The sequence below is a fragment of the Apostichopus japonicus genome, chromosome 16, assembly GCF_037975245.1.
Source record: "Apostichopus japonicus isolate 1M-3 chromosome 16, ASM3797524v1, whole genome shotgun sequence".
NCBI classification, from domain to species: domain Eukaryota; kingdom Metazoa; phylum Echinodermata; class Holothuroidea; order Aspidochirotida; family Stichopodidae; genus Apostichopus; species Apostichopus japonicus.
The window spans coordinates 39,407,839-39,424,612 of NC_092576.1; the positions used below are offsets into that span (position 1 = coordinate 39,407,839).

Here is a 16,774-nt window from a genome sequence, read left to right on the forward strand (position 1 = left end):
CTAATTATCAATTTCCTTTATCCAAGTTTATAAGGTTCGAGTCACTCCAAGATTAATGTACGTCGTCCAGTTACAGAGTTGTTGACAATTGACAATTCATAATCATGAATGTTAAGTATGAATCAAAAGAGACTGACTTCGGTCAGCTTGCGGCTTTGATAAACCAATGAGGCTTCTTCGCGAGTTCCTGATTGCAGGAGATTCTCAAATACATACATACATACATGCATACATAATGTACGAACGTTTCAACAATAATTACAAGTGAACTGTTAATAAGCAGACCTTACGACCATGAACGATGTCTGTGAAAAGTTCTCTGTTAAAAAACTAGGTCACACAAGATACAAGACAAAACACAGATGGGCACAAATTTATACAAGATCAAGTGCAACTCACTCTGCACACTAAATAGTTATACAAAAATCAACTTAGAGAAAAATTTATTACAAAATAATTAAAACAAGGTAGTTACAAACAAAGCACAAGATTAAAAGACACAAATACAAAGATTACAATGTATGTAAAAGCAATATCAGTTCATAATTTCAGATACCATATATCCAGCCAATCAGGGAACACACGAACAACATTCTCCTTCTTCATCATTACTGATACCATGGCAACAAGGTACCATTTGAATAATTCATCATATAAGAGTCTGCTGATAATATTCAGTCAATCAGGAAACATGTGAACAACATTTTCACTATTCAGTATCACTGATACCATGGCAACTAGGTACCGTTTGAATAATTCATCATATAACAGTCTGCTGATAATACTCAGCCAATCAGGAAACATGTGAACAACATTTCTAACTCTTCATCATTACTGATACCATGGCAACATTGTTTGAATAATTCACCATATAATAGTCTGCTGATAATGCTCAGCCAATCAGGGAACATGTAAACAACATTCTCCCTCTTCATCATTGATACCATGGCAGCTGGTACGGTTTGAATATTCATCATGTAACAGTCTGCTGATAATATTCAGCCAATCAGGAAATATGTGAACAACATTCTCCCTCCCCATCTTTAATGATACCATGGCAACTAGCTGTTTGAATAATTCATCATATAACAGTCTGCTGATAATATTCAGCCAATCAGGAAATATGTGAACAGCATTTCTCTCTCTTCATCATTACTGATACCATGGCAACAAGGTACCGTTTGAATAATTCATTATATAACAGTCTGCTGATAATTTTCAGCCAATCAGGAAACATGTGAACAACATTTTCCCTCCCCATCTTTAATGATACCATGGCAACTAGCTACTGTTTGAATAATTCATCATATAACAGTCTGCTGATAATATTCAGCCAATCAGGAAATTTGTGAACAGCATTTCTACTGTACCTCTTCATCATTACTGATACCATGGCAACAAGGTACTGTTTGAAAATTCATCAGATAACAGTCTGCTGATAATATTCAGCCAATCAGGAAATTTGTGAACAGAATTTCTACCTCTTCATCATTACTGATACCATGGCAACAAGGTGCTGTTTGAAAATTCACCATATATAGTCTGCTGATGATATTCAGCCAATCAGGAAACATGTAAACAACATTCTCCCTCTTCATATATTGATACTATGGCAACTAAGTACTGTTTGAATAATTCATCATGTAACAGTCTGCTGATAATATTCAGCCAATCAGGAAATTTGTGAACAACATTTCTCCCTCTTCATCATTACTGATACCATGGCAACTAGGTACCGTTTGAATAATTCATCATATATAACAGTCTGCTGATAATATTCAGCCAATCGGGAAATTTGTGAACAGCATTTCTACCTCTTCATCATTACTGATACCATGGCAACAAGGTACTGTTTGAAAATTCCTCAGATAACCAGTCTGCTGATAATATTCAGCCAATCAGGAAATATGTGAACAGCATTTCTACCTCTTCATCATTACTGATACCATGGCAACAAGGTACTGTTTGAATAATTCACCATATAATAGTCTGCTGATGATATTCAGCCAATCAGGAAACATGTAAACAACATTCTCCCTCTTCATCATTGATACCATGGCAACTAGGTACCGTTTGAATAATTCATCATGTAACAGTCTGCTGATAATATTCAACCAATCAGGAAATATGTGAACAACATTCTCCCTCCCCATCTTTAATGATACCATGGCAACTAGCTACTGTTTGAATAATTCATCATATAACAGTCTGCTGATAATATTCAGCCAATCAGGAAATATGTGAACAGCATTTCTTCCTCTTCATCCTTACTGATACCATGGCAACAAGGTACTGTTTGAATAATTCATTATATAACAGTCTGCTGATAATTTTCAGCCAATCAGGAAATATGTTAACAGCACACTCCCTTTGTCATCAATACGAACACCATGGCAACTAGGTACCATTTGGATAATTCATCATATAACAGTCTGCTGATAAAATTCAGCCAATCAGGAAACAAGTAAAAAAACATCCTTCTCTACATCTTTACTGCTACCAAGGAAACCGTTTCTAATGTCCATCATATAACAGCCGATCAGGGTAAACAATGACCAATGATTTTACCTTCAACACCACAGCTACCATGGTAACCAGTAATCCAAGTTTGATCATGAACATCACCCTCTTCTCACTGTTAGTCATTCTTTTCATCAAGAGCGACATCACTCTCTCCTTCTTCTTGTCATATGGTGGATATCGAACTCTGTATTTGAAATAAGATAGTAAGCATACATGATTATATGTATTGCTTTACAAATAGGTATCCACCTAGCAACCCCTATTCCACCTAGCAACCCTTATCAACCTAGCAACCCTTATTCCACCTAGCAACCTGTATTCCACCTACTAAAACTTGTTCAACTGAGCAACACTTGTTCTACCTTATCAACCCTTATTCCATCTAGCAACACTTATTCCATCTAGTACCATTTATTCAACCTAGCAACACTCATTCAACCTAGCAACACTCATTCCACCTGGCAACACTTATTTCACCCAGCAACCCTTATTCCATAGCAACCCTTATTCTACCTAGCAACACTTATTCCTCCTAGCAACCCTTATTCCACCGAGCAACACTTATTCCACCTAACAAAACTTTTTCCTCCTAGCACTACCGATTCAACCTAGCAACACTCATTCCACCTGGCAACACTTATTCCACCCAGCAACAATTATTTCCTAGCAACCCTTATTCTACCTAGCACCATTTATTCACCTAGCAACACTCATTCAACCTAGCAACACTCATTCCACCTGGCAACACTTATTCCACCCAGCAACAATTATTTCCTAGCAACCCTTATTCTACCTAGCAACACTTATTCCTCCTAGCAACCCTTATTCCACCGAGCAACACTTATTCCACGTAACAAAACTTTTTCCTCCTAGCACTACCGATTCAACCTAGCAACACTCATTCCACCTGGCAACACTTTTACACCCAGCAACAATTATTTCCTAGCAACCCTTATTCTACCTAGCAACACTTATTCCTCCTAGCAACCCTTATTCCACCGAGCAACACTTATTCCACCTAACAAAACTTATTCCTCCTAGCACTACCAATTCAACCTAGCAACACTCATTACACCTAGCAACAATTATTCCACCTAGCAACACTCATTCCATCCAGCAACACTTATTCCCTAGCAACCCTCATTCTACTTAGCAACACTTATTCCTCCCTTTTCTGACATGAATTTCTTCAAGAGATAAGGCTAAGTAGTTTGGCACAGTAAATTAAAACAGCGAGTGAACAGGTGATAGCCAGGTGTACTGTTGTGACTATAACTGTGACGACAACTATGATATAGCACAGAATCCAACAAAAGTTGCTCAATGTGCTTTATATGTGATGACAAAAAGAAACCATGTAATAACAATGTGAAAAAAATGAGTTTTAAGACTATGATTAAACGGATCAAGTGAGGCCAGAGACCTAAGATCTACTGGAAGTGAGTTCCACAAACAGGGTGGGTAGCATGATGAAAGCTGGCATATCTGATCGTTTTCATTCGAGATACTGGAACATTTGGCTGGTTAATCCAATGCATTGTGGGAAATCTATACACACAACTCACCATTACACTGCCTGCAAATATACCTGAGAGTCTTAAAACTGTGCAAACTTCCACAAGCATATGACAGGCATTCCTAATGCTGTATTCCAAATGGAGGACTTTCCATTCTCTTATTTTGTTCTTTGAATTTAACAATTCTGAGGGCCGGTTCTTCCGGAAAAATATTTGTTGCAAAGTGTTGCCGGACACTTTTCACAATGGTAAACCTTCAATTGGAATAACACAGATGACCTTTGACCTTTTCTATGCTCTATTTGATTCTTGTGTCATTAAAGTAAGAGTTTTCAGATGGAAGATGTTCGCATAGTTTTAACACTTTTCAGTGGCTTTAATTGAAGACAATGAATGGCATTTAACCTTTCGTCTTGCTAAGGTTACAGGCCACAAGACCAAAGGTCCACGAGACTGAACTTAAAAAAGGTTCACGACACAGAAGGTCTTCGAGACTAAGTATAACTACCGGTAAGATTACGTTGATAAAGCGCGTAATTAAAAAGAATTTACAGCCATTTCTTTTCATAGTGGATACCAGTGACTTGCGCAAGGGGGCTGGGGCGGCTTGCATCGATACTAGGGCTCCACTAGTGGCGTAACCAGAGGGGTTGTAGGGGGCGAAAGTCCCTGCTCTCAAAAGTCTTGCCCCCCCTGCTGCCCCAAAAGAAATTTTAGAATACAATATAACTGAATAATTAGATATAGCGATACCCTATTTTAAACAATATTGCCCCCCTTGTCAATCTCTTTGACTCGCTCTGATCAGCCCCTGTAATGAAAAAATCTAGTTACGCCTATCGATGGACCATGCACAGACCATCGGTCTCGAGGACCATCGGTTCGCGGAAATTTGGTCTTGCGGACCTTCGGTCTCGTAGAATTCCCTTGTTAATAGTGGGACAAAACCAAGACCCTATTGGCAGGACAGACGTCTAATCCATCTTTTTTTTTTCAAAACCGTGGCAATTACAAGTTGACTTACCCCATAGTACAGTCTAGGTACTTGTAGTAAGGATCTACAAAGCATGGTTTCATGTGACTGAATGTCTTGAAGGATTGACTACCATGGAAAGATCCCATACCACTGGAGCCTACACCTCCAAACGGTAGCACATCAACTGCAAGATTGAAATCAAACAATAAATATCAACAACAAAAAATTCAAAAATAGGAGGCAAATTTGCTGGAGTAAGAAATAAGATAAACTGAAGCTTGCTGGACTGGGAAGGGAAATATTGAAATGATTGAATGAAATACCATCATCTTATGCTATCTATGAGTAGATTCAGATAATGGCCAACACATTGGTGCAAGTCTGAAAAGAGTTACAGAAATTTTTGCCTTGGAACCAGTGGCAAATAGTAGTAATGTGCCACTAAATGAGCAATCCAGTCCTTAGTTGGTGCAAGTGAAGATATAACCTTTTCTTTCTCGGGAGTGCCAGTGGGGAGTCGGTTACCTTGTAATAACCATCATGTAACCAGGGATCACATCACAGTCTCATTCAAAGCTAGATTATTTTATCACTTCCAGAAACCAGAGGGGAAGGGTTTTTTCACAACAATTACAATTCTTTTCTTTTGATTGATGTCATGTTGAAAGTATAAATAAACAACAGGAAATTGACTAGAAATTTTAAACAAATTTGAAGATGCGATCTGTTCCCTGTTGTTGATTTTACTTTCACACACCATATGGTGCAAATCAAATAACTTGAAATATATATTTACATATCATTTATTTTCACACGGATCAAATAAACATAGTGAGCTTACCACAGTGCAATGTCCAAAAATTTAAATGCTGTCTCTAACAGAACGAAAATGCTACTGTATATAAGCACAAACTCCTTAAGACTAAAACTATCGTGAAAAGCAAGGCATTCTTTGTTTACCGTGAGTACTAGAAAAACAAAACCGACATTGCAGGTGAGCCTTACAGCAACCAACCTACCAGGAAGATTATATCTGCACAATATGTCAAAACTGAAAAAAATGTCAAAACTGAAAGAATGAATTGAAGGAAAAAAGAGCAAACACCAGGCAGTCAAAAACAGATGCTATGACTAAAATTTGAGCGGAAATTAGACAATTAGACAGATTGCATGATGGGAACCATGGCAGGTATATATATATGTTGAAGGAGAGAACCAATGGTTACAAAAAAGCATGAAAAGTCTGATCAGCTTTCTTTGATAAGCTAGTCAATGCTACATATTCATATCAATATTTATATCACTATTCATATCAGTATTCATAGCAATATTCATAGCAATATTCATATCAATTCATATCAATATTTATATCAATATTCATATCTATATTCATATTAATATTCATATTAATATTCATATCAATATTCATATTAATATTCATATCAATATTCATATCAATATGCATATCAATATTCATATCAATATGCATATTAATATTCAAAAGAAATTGTCCTCAGATCTAACATCAATTTCATGCAATTTCATGAAAACTAACTTAATTGCAAATCTAATGCTCTGTTAAAGTTTCTGTGATTCCATTCTGATTCCTATCTGGTTCCTAACAGAAGATGCTGCACCTATGGAACAGACTCAAAGCCGTCCCGTTAGTGTTATTTCATTGAAGTTTATCTGGCCACTGCATCTTGTGTGGGGTGAAAATAACCATTTGCCAGTGGTTCAGTACATCTAAAAACCCCCTCCTCCCACCCCTCCCCTTCCCTCACCCCTAAATTGTTAAAAAAATACCTATGAGATCCCTGATTATATTTCTTGTACTATTTTGTACACTTAGTATAAAGTCAGAACTACTCGGAATGAAGTGAGACTACTATACCAAATGTAATTGCTAATACCACTGTAAACTGTTCTCCCATATCATGCTTCAAAGCACTCAAACTGACAGTATGAACAGTTCCTTACCTTTATCTGATTCTAATGCTACTACCACTCTATGCTGTCCTCACAAGTCATGCTTCAAAGCACTCATACTGACAGTACGAACAGTTCCTAACCTTTATCTGATATATAAATATGATATTCATACTGCTCGTACTGACAATACGAGTGCTCTGAAGCTGGACATGTCAGTACAGTGTAGAAAGAATTGTCCCAACTGGCTCATCCAACAGTGCTGTAACTACATGTAACCATCATTGTACTACGGAAATGTTACTTAAGGTGACCTCAAAATTGTATTAAAATTTCTCTGTAAATTATGTTTCAATTCATCATTTTAGTACAATATGGTAAATTGATGACCTTCTCAGGCAAACAAAATTAAACATTTTGTTGCAAAATGGTGAATATGGGAGAAAATATACTTATCATTTTGACACAATATGTTGATATGATGTCGTTCTAATGGGAGTGAACATTATGAATCCTCCCAAATTATACAGAGGAGGTTTAAGTTACAAAGCATTTCACTGGTTTTGTGACATAACATTTTCAGAACTTGATCACAACAAAAAACTTGCGAAAAATTAAAATATCATGCAGTTACATTCTACAATTTCATAAAAATAACATATTGATGCCAAAATAAAAAATTAAAAGAGTGTGTTTGATCCAGTTTCAAGCTAGAAAATAAGCAAAGTCTCAGCAGTGAAATGACAAGTTGAAGTTTGGTCTCTGTGATGAATAGCTGATGAAGAAAACACAAAATGCACCCCTGACCCTTTGACCCTGTCCCACAACCCTCTCTATATTACATCATCATCGTGGAACTTGTGGGACGATGAGCTGATTCTTGCAGCAAGCGCAACACTCAAACAGAAAGAAAACAGTGTATAAAGCAAGCTAACGGCATTGAAATGAATGCGATATATTCATGCTACACAAATCCAGAACCTGCAACTAACAATATATATACACTTACAGGAATTTCAGGTTTGTCCTTTTACCTAAAGAGACACATATGTAAAAAAACAAATTATTCATATGTATATATAAAATGAAATTAATCTCTCTTGGTATTCAAATAAAATGTAGTCTTCCGCCTGCTTTCGTCAAGTTTAAAAAATATTAGAAAACAAGAGATTTAAGAAAAAATGAATAAGTGGGCACTAGATGACACTTTGAAAAGTGTGTTTTGAGATTATCATTATTATTATTATTATTGTAACTGTGGAAAAGAGCAAAGAACCTATTCTTTTTGGCTAGAATGGGACTCAAAGCAGGGATCTCATTATAACATTTTTCTGTAGTTGTTATTTATAAAGCCATTTCCTTGCTGCGATTCGAACCCGGGCCTCCCGCTTTATATGCGGACACCCTAACCACTAGGCAATGGACGCTGATTGTATGTCCAGAGTTTCAAGACTGGTAAAGAAGGTCGTAATTCCACTGTAGGCGTTTGTCACCTGTATCGAACAATACTAGTTCTGTTTTTGGTGACATATTTGTCTTACTCTAGAGATTAAACATGATTCTAACCAACTCGAAATCATTTGTGATTACTAAAGCCGGATCTCGAAAGAGATACTTTGAACAGACTTTATGTTACTGAAATGGAGGTAAACGGCAAAGGCAAATGGATATATATAATTGAAATTGTATTTAGTTGGAAAATCCAGAACAGTGGTAAAACTTCCAGCCTCCACCGGGATTCAAACCTGGCCTCCCACTTTATATGCGGACACCCTAACCACTAGGCTATGGACTCTGATTGTATGTCCAGAGGTTTGAAACCGGTAAGGAAGGTGGTAGTTCCACTGTACTGTAGGTTTTTGACACCTGTATCGAACAATACTAGTGCTGTTTTTGGTGACATATTTTGCCTTACTCTAGAGATCAAACATGATGCTAACCAAGTCGAAAATCATTTGTGATTCCTAAAGCCGCATCTCGAAAGAGATACTTTGAACAGACTTTATGTTAATGCAATGGAGGTAAACGGCAAAGGCAAATGCATATATATAAATGAAAATCGTAATGAGTTGGAAAATCAAGAACAGTGAAAAAACTTCCAGCCTCCACCGGGATTCGAACAAGGGCACCCTGCTTTATATTTACATTGAATATTTGTGTGTGTGTTTATAAACACAGTGTGTTGGTAAGGATGACTGAAAAATGGCAACCAATAAGAGTTGTACTAGGAGGATGTTTCCCAATGAGGAAGGGGGAAGAGAGAGGCAAGTAAATTGGCTGGGAGGGCAATGGGTCACCAAGGAGACACCCCTAGTGGTGGTTCATGATGCAATGCCTCCAGAAGCTAAACAGCATTCTTAGGTATTTCTGAATAGTTGCTAAAAACATCAAAATAAAAATACATTAAAGATACATTCCTCTGAGGTTTCCTTATATGGCAATGGGTCACCAAGGAGACACCCCTAGTGGTGGTCCATGATGCAATGCCTCCAGAAGCTAAACAGCATTCTTAGGTATTTCTGAATAGTTGCTAAAAACACCAAAATAAAAATACATTAAAGATACATTCCTCTGAGGTTTCCTTATATAGCATATTGTTAAATTCCTCCCCCCCCTTTTTTTTCCTGACAATCCCCACACCTCTGATTCAAGAGATCATATAAAAACTTTGATTATGATATGATAATGTCCTAGTTATGTCACGAGGAGCAAGCAATCAAATGTGACGTTTACAGAGACGTTCTGTTTGATTTGTAAATATCACACAATATTGCCAAGAAGAAGATGTTTACAGAAACAGTATAGGTCAGAGTACTGTACATTACAAGCATACAGCTTCGCCCAGTCTGTCATCAACCACTCGACCCATACCGAGTACGAAACTAAATGATAATATAATGGAATTTGATACAAGCTTACTCTACCAGTATTTGTTATAAGGAGCGTTTTGAGAATGGCATGTGACTGGTGCAACGAGTCCAGCCAACCACTTCAACATCGAGTGTTCGAGGTTAGTGAGAGTGCTTGGTATTAATATGATGACAGTCCCTATTGTCTAAAGTAATATATTACCACTCAGCCACGGTAATGGTAGGGTAATTCAGACACTCGCGATTTTAACAAGTGAATAATTTGTTGTCCGCATTTTGAACCTGCTGCCCTGTATGAAATCTGCTTTTTTATGTTGTCCTCTCTTTATTTTAGAGGAAATTTCTGCCCGAGTTGAGTTGGTAGGGAATTTGTCATTCCAATGTGACTATTCTTTCTTTAATCCCAAATGAGATTAGCCTCGATAATCCCATTCTACTTTTATCCTGTTATTCCACTTCACTTATTCTTTCTTTAATCCCAAATGAGATATAGCCTCCATAATCTCAAATTGCTTTTATCCTGTGTCATTCCAATGCGACTATTCTTTCTTTAATCCCAAATGAGATTAGACTCGATAATCTCATTTTGTTTGTATCCTGTGTCTTCCAATGCAACTATTCTCTCTTTAATCCCAAATGAGATTAGCTTTGATAATCTCAATTTGCTTGATCTTGTGTCTTGCAATGCAACTAATCTTTCTTTAATCCCAAATGAGATTAGCCTTGATAATCTAAATTTGCTTATTATCTTGTGTCATTCCAATGTGACTATTCTTTCTTTAATCCCGAATGAGATATAGCTTCCATAATCAGAAATTGCTTTTATCGTATATCATCCCAATTCACTTATTGTTTCTTTAATCCCAATGAGATTAGCCTCGATAATCTCATTCCGTTTTTATCCTGTGTCATTCCAATGCAGCTATACTTTCTTCAATCCTGAATAAGATTAACCTCTATAAATCTCATTGCTTTTTATCATCTTTCATCAGAATCATTATGTCCCACTCTGAGAACAAAATGAATGAACATAGATCTGTCATAACATTACAAATTTACATGTCTGTTCTGCCATCACAATATGAATCATCCCCTACCTTCAAAATGTGTAATCACCATGTGTCATCACCATGTGTAATCACACCGTCATCGTGTGTAATCGCAATGTGTAATCACACTGCGTAATCACCACGTCGAAATCACAATGTGTCATCACAATGTCGTCATCACAACGTCGTCATCACAATGTGTAATCACAATGTCGTAATCTCAGCGTGTAATCACATTGTGTAATCGCATTGTGTAATCGCATTGTGTAATCACAATGTGGAATCACAATGTGTAATCACAATGTCGTCATCACAGTGACGTAAACACATATTGAATATATATCCTACAACAGTGTAATCACAGCTTGGACATGATCATCTGTTTCACCAAAAGTGATTATTATTTTGACATAACACCAAGAATGACAAAACGTTCTAACAATTCTCCTACTCATTGCGAGATCGTACCTACATTTTCGTTGCAAATTTACCCACTTTTGGCCCAGTCAAACTGTCTGAAATCTCATAAGATGGTGAAATTCTCTTAAATCAGAAACTTCAGTCTTTCCCTATCCTTGTTACCACACTTTGTAATCACAACCATGTAATCCCAAAATAGATTATCCGTAATCTTCTTATCACAGGGAGTGTTAGCTCAGTGGTTAACGCCGGTGCCTTTCAACCATAAGGTCCCCGGTTCGAGTCGCTCCCAGATTAATGTATGTTGCCCAGTTACAGAGTTGTTGACAATTGACAATTCATAATCATAGACGTTAAATATGAATGTGACAGACTGACTTCGGTCAGCTTGCGGCTTTGATAAGCCAATGAGGCTTCTTCGCGAGTTCCTGCTTGCAGGAGGATCTAATATACATACATACATACATACATACATACATACATACACACACACATACATACATACATACAGGGACGTTATCTTCTTTAGATTCAAAGCGATTCTTCTTCACGACACCAAGAATGAGGTTGTATTATTCTAATTATTCTCTAAACTGTCACCTATCGAGTCTACTGATTTAGTAGTGAGCTCACTCTAGTAGGTCAGTTCTGCCTCTTACAATCTACTATTTATCTTACACCGTCTAAAATCCATTCATTTGAATTTTACGATGTTTTTTTTTTCTTGAATTATGTTAGATGCCAAAGAGAATCATGTAGTGATTGCCACATATCCGCCTTATGTACTTGAGTTGAGAAATGTGAGTGTACGTGTTGGTAACAATCTTGACTTTATCTAGGTAAGATTATCTTCCTGTCATGAGTACATCACAAGACACTCAGAAAAAGCAGTCATATGATAACAGTTGTCATGCTGGGTTGACATTGCTGTACTTCTTGTTGCTGGACCTGTTGCCGGGGTAAATTGTCAAGTCAAGCCGACGACATGTGATTTCATAAGATGGTAAAAATTTCCTTCAAATCAGAAAGTGACCTGATACTTAAAAGTATTTGCATATATGCAAGCATAACAGAATTTGCAATACAGATATATGATCTTCTGAATAGTATGCACATAGGCCTACATTTACATGCATATTAAAATTGTTGAATGTAGATCGGTCTCTTACTAAACTATGTCTATGCATATTCATACTAAACTATTTCTATGCATATTCATACTTAACTATTTATATATGCATATTCATACTAAACTACTTATATATGCATATTCATACTAAACTACTTATATATGCATATTAATACTAAACTTCTTATATATGCATATTCATACTAAACTACTTATATATGCATATTCATACTAAACTATTTACCAAAAGCGATTCTTCTTCATGACACCAAGAATGAGGTTTTTTATTCTGATTATTCTCTCAACTGTCACCTATCAATTCTACTGATTTCATACACAGCATTTGTACCTACACTTTTACTGGGAATTCACCCACTTTTATGTCAAGACAAGCCAACCAAGATCTTGTAAGATGGTAAAATTTCCTTCAAATCAGAAGTGATTTTCACTAACCTCCTGCATGTATCAATGTATCATTGACTACTGTGGCACCACTAGAGGTCGTGTTGATGGCTTTGTCTATAAACGAACTGTCATCTGAGAAAATGTAGAGGACCAGCGGTTTCTCTCTTTACAAAGCAACAAAGAAGAAGATAGAAGAAAACAAAATTTAGGCAAGAATGATCATGAGAAAAGGAAAGAGATTAAAAACAGCGCATTTCACAATGCATGGATTTCAATACTAATTGTTATCCAATCTCCAAGCATGGGATCTAATCAGGGTAGCGATTTGAAATAACTGCTTTTCCAGTTACTAGCATTGTAGCATAATTGCATTGAGAAGTAACTTTGTGACACATTGATTAAACTTTTAGGATAATAATGTAGGCCTGAGGTTAAATAATGTTTCAGTAGTAATAGAACTGACCAAAGGCTGATATATCTGTATAATCAAGCAACAATTAACAATAATTGTGTTTTTTCCTTACAAATGTAGCTTGCAATGAGAAGTAACTTTGTGTCACACTGATTAAGCTGTTAGGATAATAAGTTAGGCCTGGTGTCACACTGATTAAGCTGTTAGGATAATAATGTAGGCCTGAAGATGAGTATTTTAAAGTAGTAGTAAGAGAACTGACCTCAGTCTGATATATCTGTATAATCAGGCAACAAATCAACAATAATTGTACTATTTCTCACTTACAACTGTGTAGTTAGCTCAATCGCATTGATAAGTAACTTTGTGTCACACTGATTAAGCTGTTAGGATAACAGTGTAGGCCTGAGGTAAACTATTTTTCAGAAGTAATAGAAATGAGCTAATTCTGGTATGTCAGTTTTGCCTCTTTTGCTCCACCATTATATATAATATCTTACTCTGTCAAAAATCTATTCATTTTGAATTCTACGATGTTTCTTTAATGCAGATCTATGCCAAAATTAGGGCAATGTGGAGTGGTTGTCACATCTCCACCTGACGTACTTGAGTTGAGAGATGTGATTGCGTTCAACAATCTTGACTTTATCTAGGTAAGATATCTTCCTGTCGTAAGTACATCACAAGGCACACTCAGGAAAAGCAGTCATGTGAAAAATTGTCATGGTGGGTTGATATTGAACTTGTTGTTGCTGGACTTGTTGCCGGGGTAAATTGTTCTTTGGTTTTTTTTTTTGGTCTTTTTTGTGTCGTGGTGTAATTTTTGATGTTATTATTGTTTACAATGTGAAACCATAGTTAACAAAAGCCACATATAATGTCTAACTTCATGTATCAAAATGTACTAAACATTACAACTACATCGATACTTACAATAGTTTAAAGGAGCATTTTTATCTAGCTATGAAAATGGTAAAAACAATGCTATACAATATGGTCATCTTTCTTTGCAAGTGCAAAGACAAAAATAACAGATTTTCTACCCCAGAGACCATAGCACTTTACATGAGAAGAAATACTGAGCTTTCAAAAATCTTCAAACATACAGAATTTTGAACACTTATTTTATTCACTGGGTTTATATGCATATTCATGTATTTGGATATTTATCAACGTTGGCTGGACCCCCCCACCCCATATCCAAAAGTATTTGCTTATATGCAAGCATTACAGAATTTTGCAACACAGGTTAGATTATAGTCTGCTCACTAGTGAAGACTTTTATCAATATGCACAAAGGCCTACATTTACATGTATACTGAAATTGTTGAATGTAGAATGGTCTCTCACTAAACTATTTATATACATATTCATACTAAACTATTTATGTGCATATTCAAACTAAACTATTGATATCCATATTCATACAAAACTATATGTGTGCATATTCATACTAAACTATTTATATGCATATTCATTCTAAACTATTTATATGCACATTCATACTAAACTATTTATATGCATATTCATACGAAACTATTTATATTCATATTCATTCTAAACTATTTATATCCATATTCATACTAAACTATTTATATGCATATTCATACTAAACTATTGATACCCATATTCATACTAAACTATTGATATCCATATTCATTCTAAACTATTTGTGTGCATACTCATACCTTGTGGAAACTATTGAAGTTAACTGTTGGTAAAAGTGACTTGGCTTGAAGCAGTGACATACCCAAAGGGGGAGCTTTAAATATGTTCTGAGTTGTAAAACAAACATTACCAATTACCTGGCATTCACAAACTCTAATGCATCGTTCAACGAACTGACTGTGACGATTGGTAAGATAGGACCAAAGATCTGTAAAAAGAGAGAAAGAAACAATAGTCGATAGTAAGAGACTGTTTAATTAACAATTCACCATTGTTGGTGAACCAAAATATATCTTGGAACAAAATAGAGACATCCATGAGATTAGGAAGACTGTTAAAGGCATTGAAGACTCGCCCCAAACAGCATGCCGCCATCTTTAAAAAGTTAACCTTCTGTTGCTTGCAAATTGTGATGTTTTTCTCTTGCAAAATGCAGACAGTAATGAAACGTGAAAACCTTGTTATCTTTAGCTGGACCTGAGATGTCCATCGCTGTATCGTTTGTACACTGCACTGTAGGTATTGACTGTAGCTGTATGTACTGACTGTACACTAATGTCTAATTACCGACGGTAGCAAGCTGTGTGTGTATTTTCTGGGATCTATGGTGGTGTCTAACACTTCTGTTACACCTCATTTGAAACTAGGTCAGATTACAGGCATCAGACGTTTCTTTTTGCAGGAGTCTTCACACCCTTTAAAGAGCTCTGTTCTGAGAAGGTTATCATCAGTTACGATGACAGCAAGTTACTACAGAGGTCTACCGTACAGCTGCTACAGATAGCATCAAGTCATGACGTAAGTATTATCCAGGATACACATTCGTTACTATTATATGATTGATCATTGTCTTGTTCAATTGACGAACCTTCCTATATTCATCAGTTCTATGATAGCAGATGAAATCAAACAACAAATAACACCCTATTAAAGTACTAATAATTTCCAATAAGCATACTACCGGTGCAATATAATGTAGTATAAATACAAATACAATGTTATAATGATTGTAATATAGTATGTAGTTTGTTTAGAATTCGTCACTTGTTGGCACTTTTAGCATATTACAGTATTATTGACGGTTTATGTATGTTATATAATGAAATATGCTTGCTGTGTCGCTATAAGTAATTTATGACTGAATTACATTTTACCCTTCCCACCAAATTCATTGATAATCCATTTGCCTGCTATAAGATATCTATGCAAGGCTTTTTCTTACGTCTCCGTAATTGTGTAATTTACTTGCACTTTGTTATATTCTCCAAGACAAAAATATAAAGGAATACTGATATTATGCCTCGTAAATTGTTAGGCTCTTTATAACACAGTTATAGTCAACATATATTCGTCTTACAGAAATGATTATTTCGTCTTATTTACATAAAACTTTCTTGGGTACCTCAGGTCTATGATATCATGTGAATTCTAACTACAAACCCCAATTCTAGTAAAGTTCTAATAATTTCCCATGATGCATAATTTTGACGCATGTAATGTAGTTTAAGTATTTAAATAAGAATTAATCATGTTTTGTCATATATGACGTAGATTGTTTAAAATTTGTCACTATTTGCACTTTTATCATATGACAGTATAACATAGAGACATTAACCTAGCCCAGTCTGTGCCAATTCGACGACATTTGTACACAAAGACGTCTTAAACAAAGTGTACTCTACTGACAATTAATACTGTGTCAAAGTAATTAAGTTGGCCTGACGTTTCGATCCTAGCAGGATCTTCTTCAGAGCTTAAATGACAAGTAACAGGATGAGCAGTTTCCTAACAGTTTGATTTTACTTTGACAATTAAAACTCAATTAATACCTCTCAGTTAACAAGAAATATTTCAAAGGCAACATTAAAATGCTCAG

The 16,774-nt window shown here is 35.9% G+C and overlaps 1 protein-coding gene across 3 annotated transcripts in view; it reads right to left on the minus strand.

Moving 5' to 3' along the window:
- The window catches only part of LOC139982342 (aldehyde dehydrogenase, dimeric NADP-preferring-like), a 32,793-nt gene that overhangs the window by 3,312 nt on the left and 12,707 nt on the right, over positions 1-16,774 (minus strand). For all 3 annotated transcript variants that reach the window (XM_071995067.1, XM_071995066.1, XM_071995068.1), the window contains exons 10-13: positions 15,036-15,106; positions 12,867-12,982; positions 5,065-5,200; positions 2,569-2,707 (exon numbers count right to left, since the gene is read on the minus strand). In XM_071995067.1, the coding sequence (XP_071851168.1) occupies positions 2,569-2,707; positions 5,065-5,200; positions 12,867-12,982; positions 15,036-15,106 (462 nt within the window). The remainder of the gene's footprint in view (positions 1-2,568; positions 2,708-5,064; positions 5,201-12,866; positions 12,983-15,035; positions 15,107-16,774) is intronic.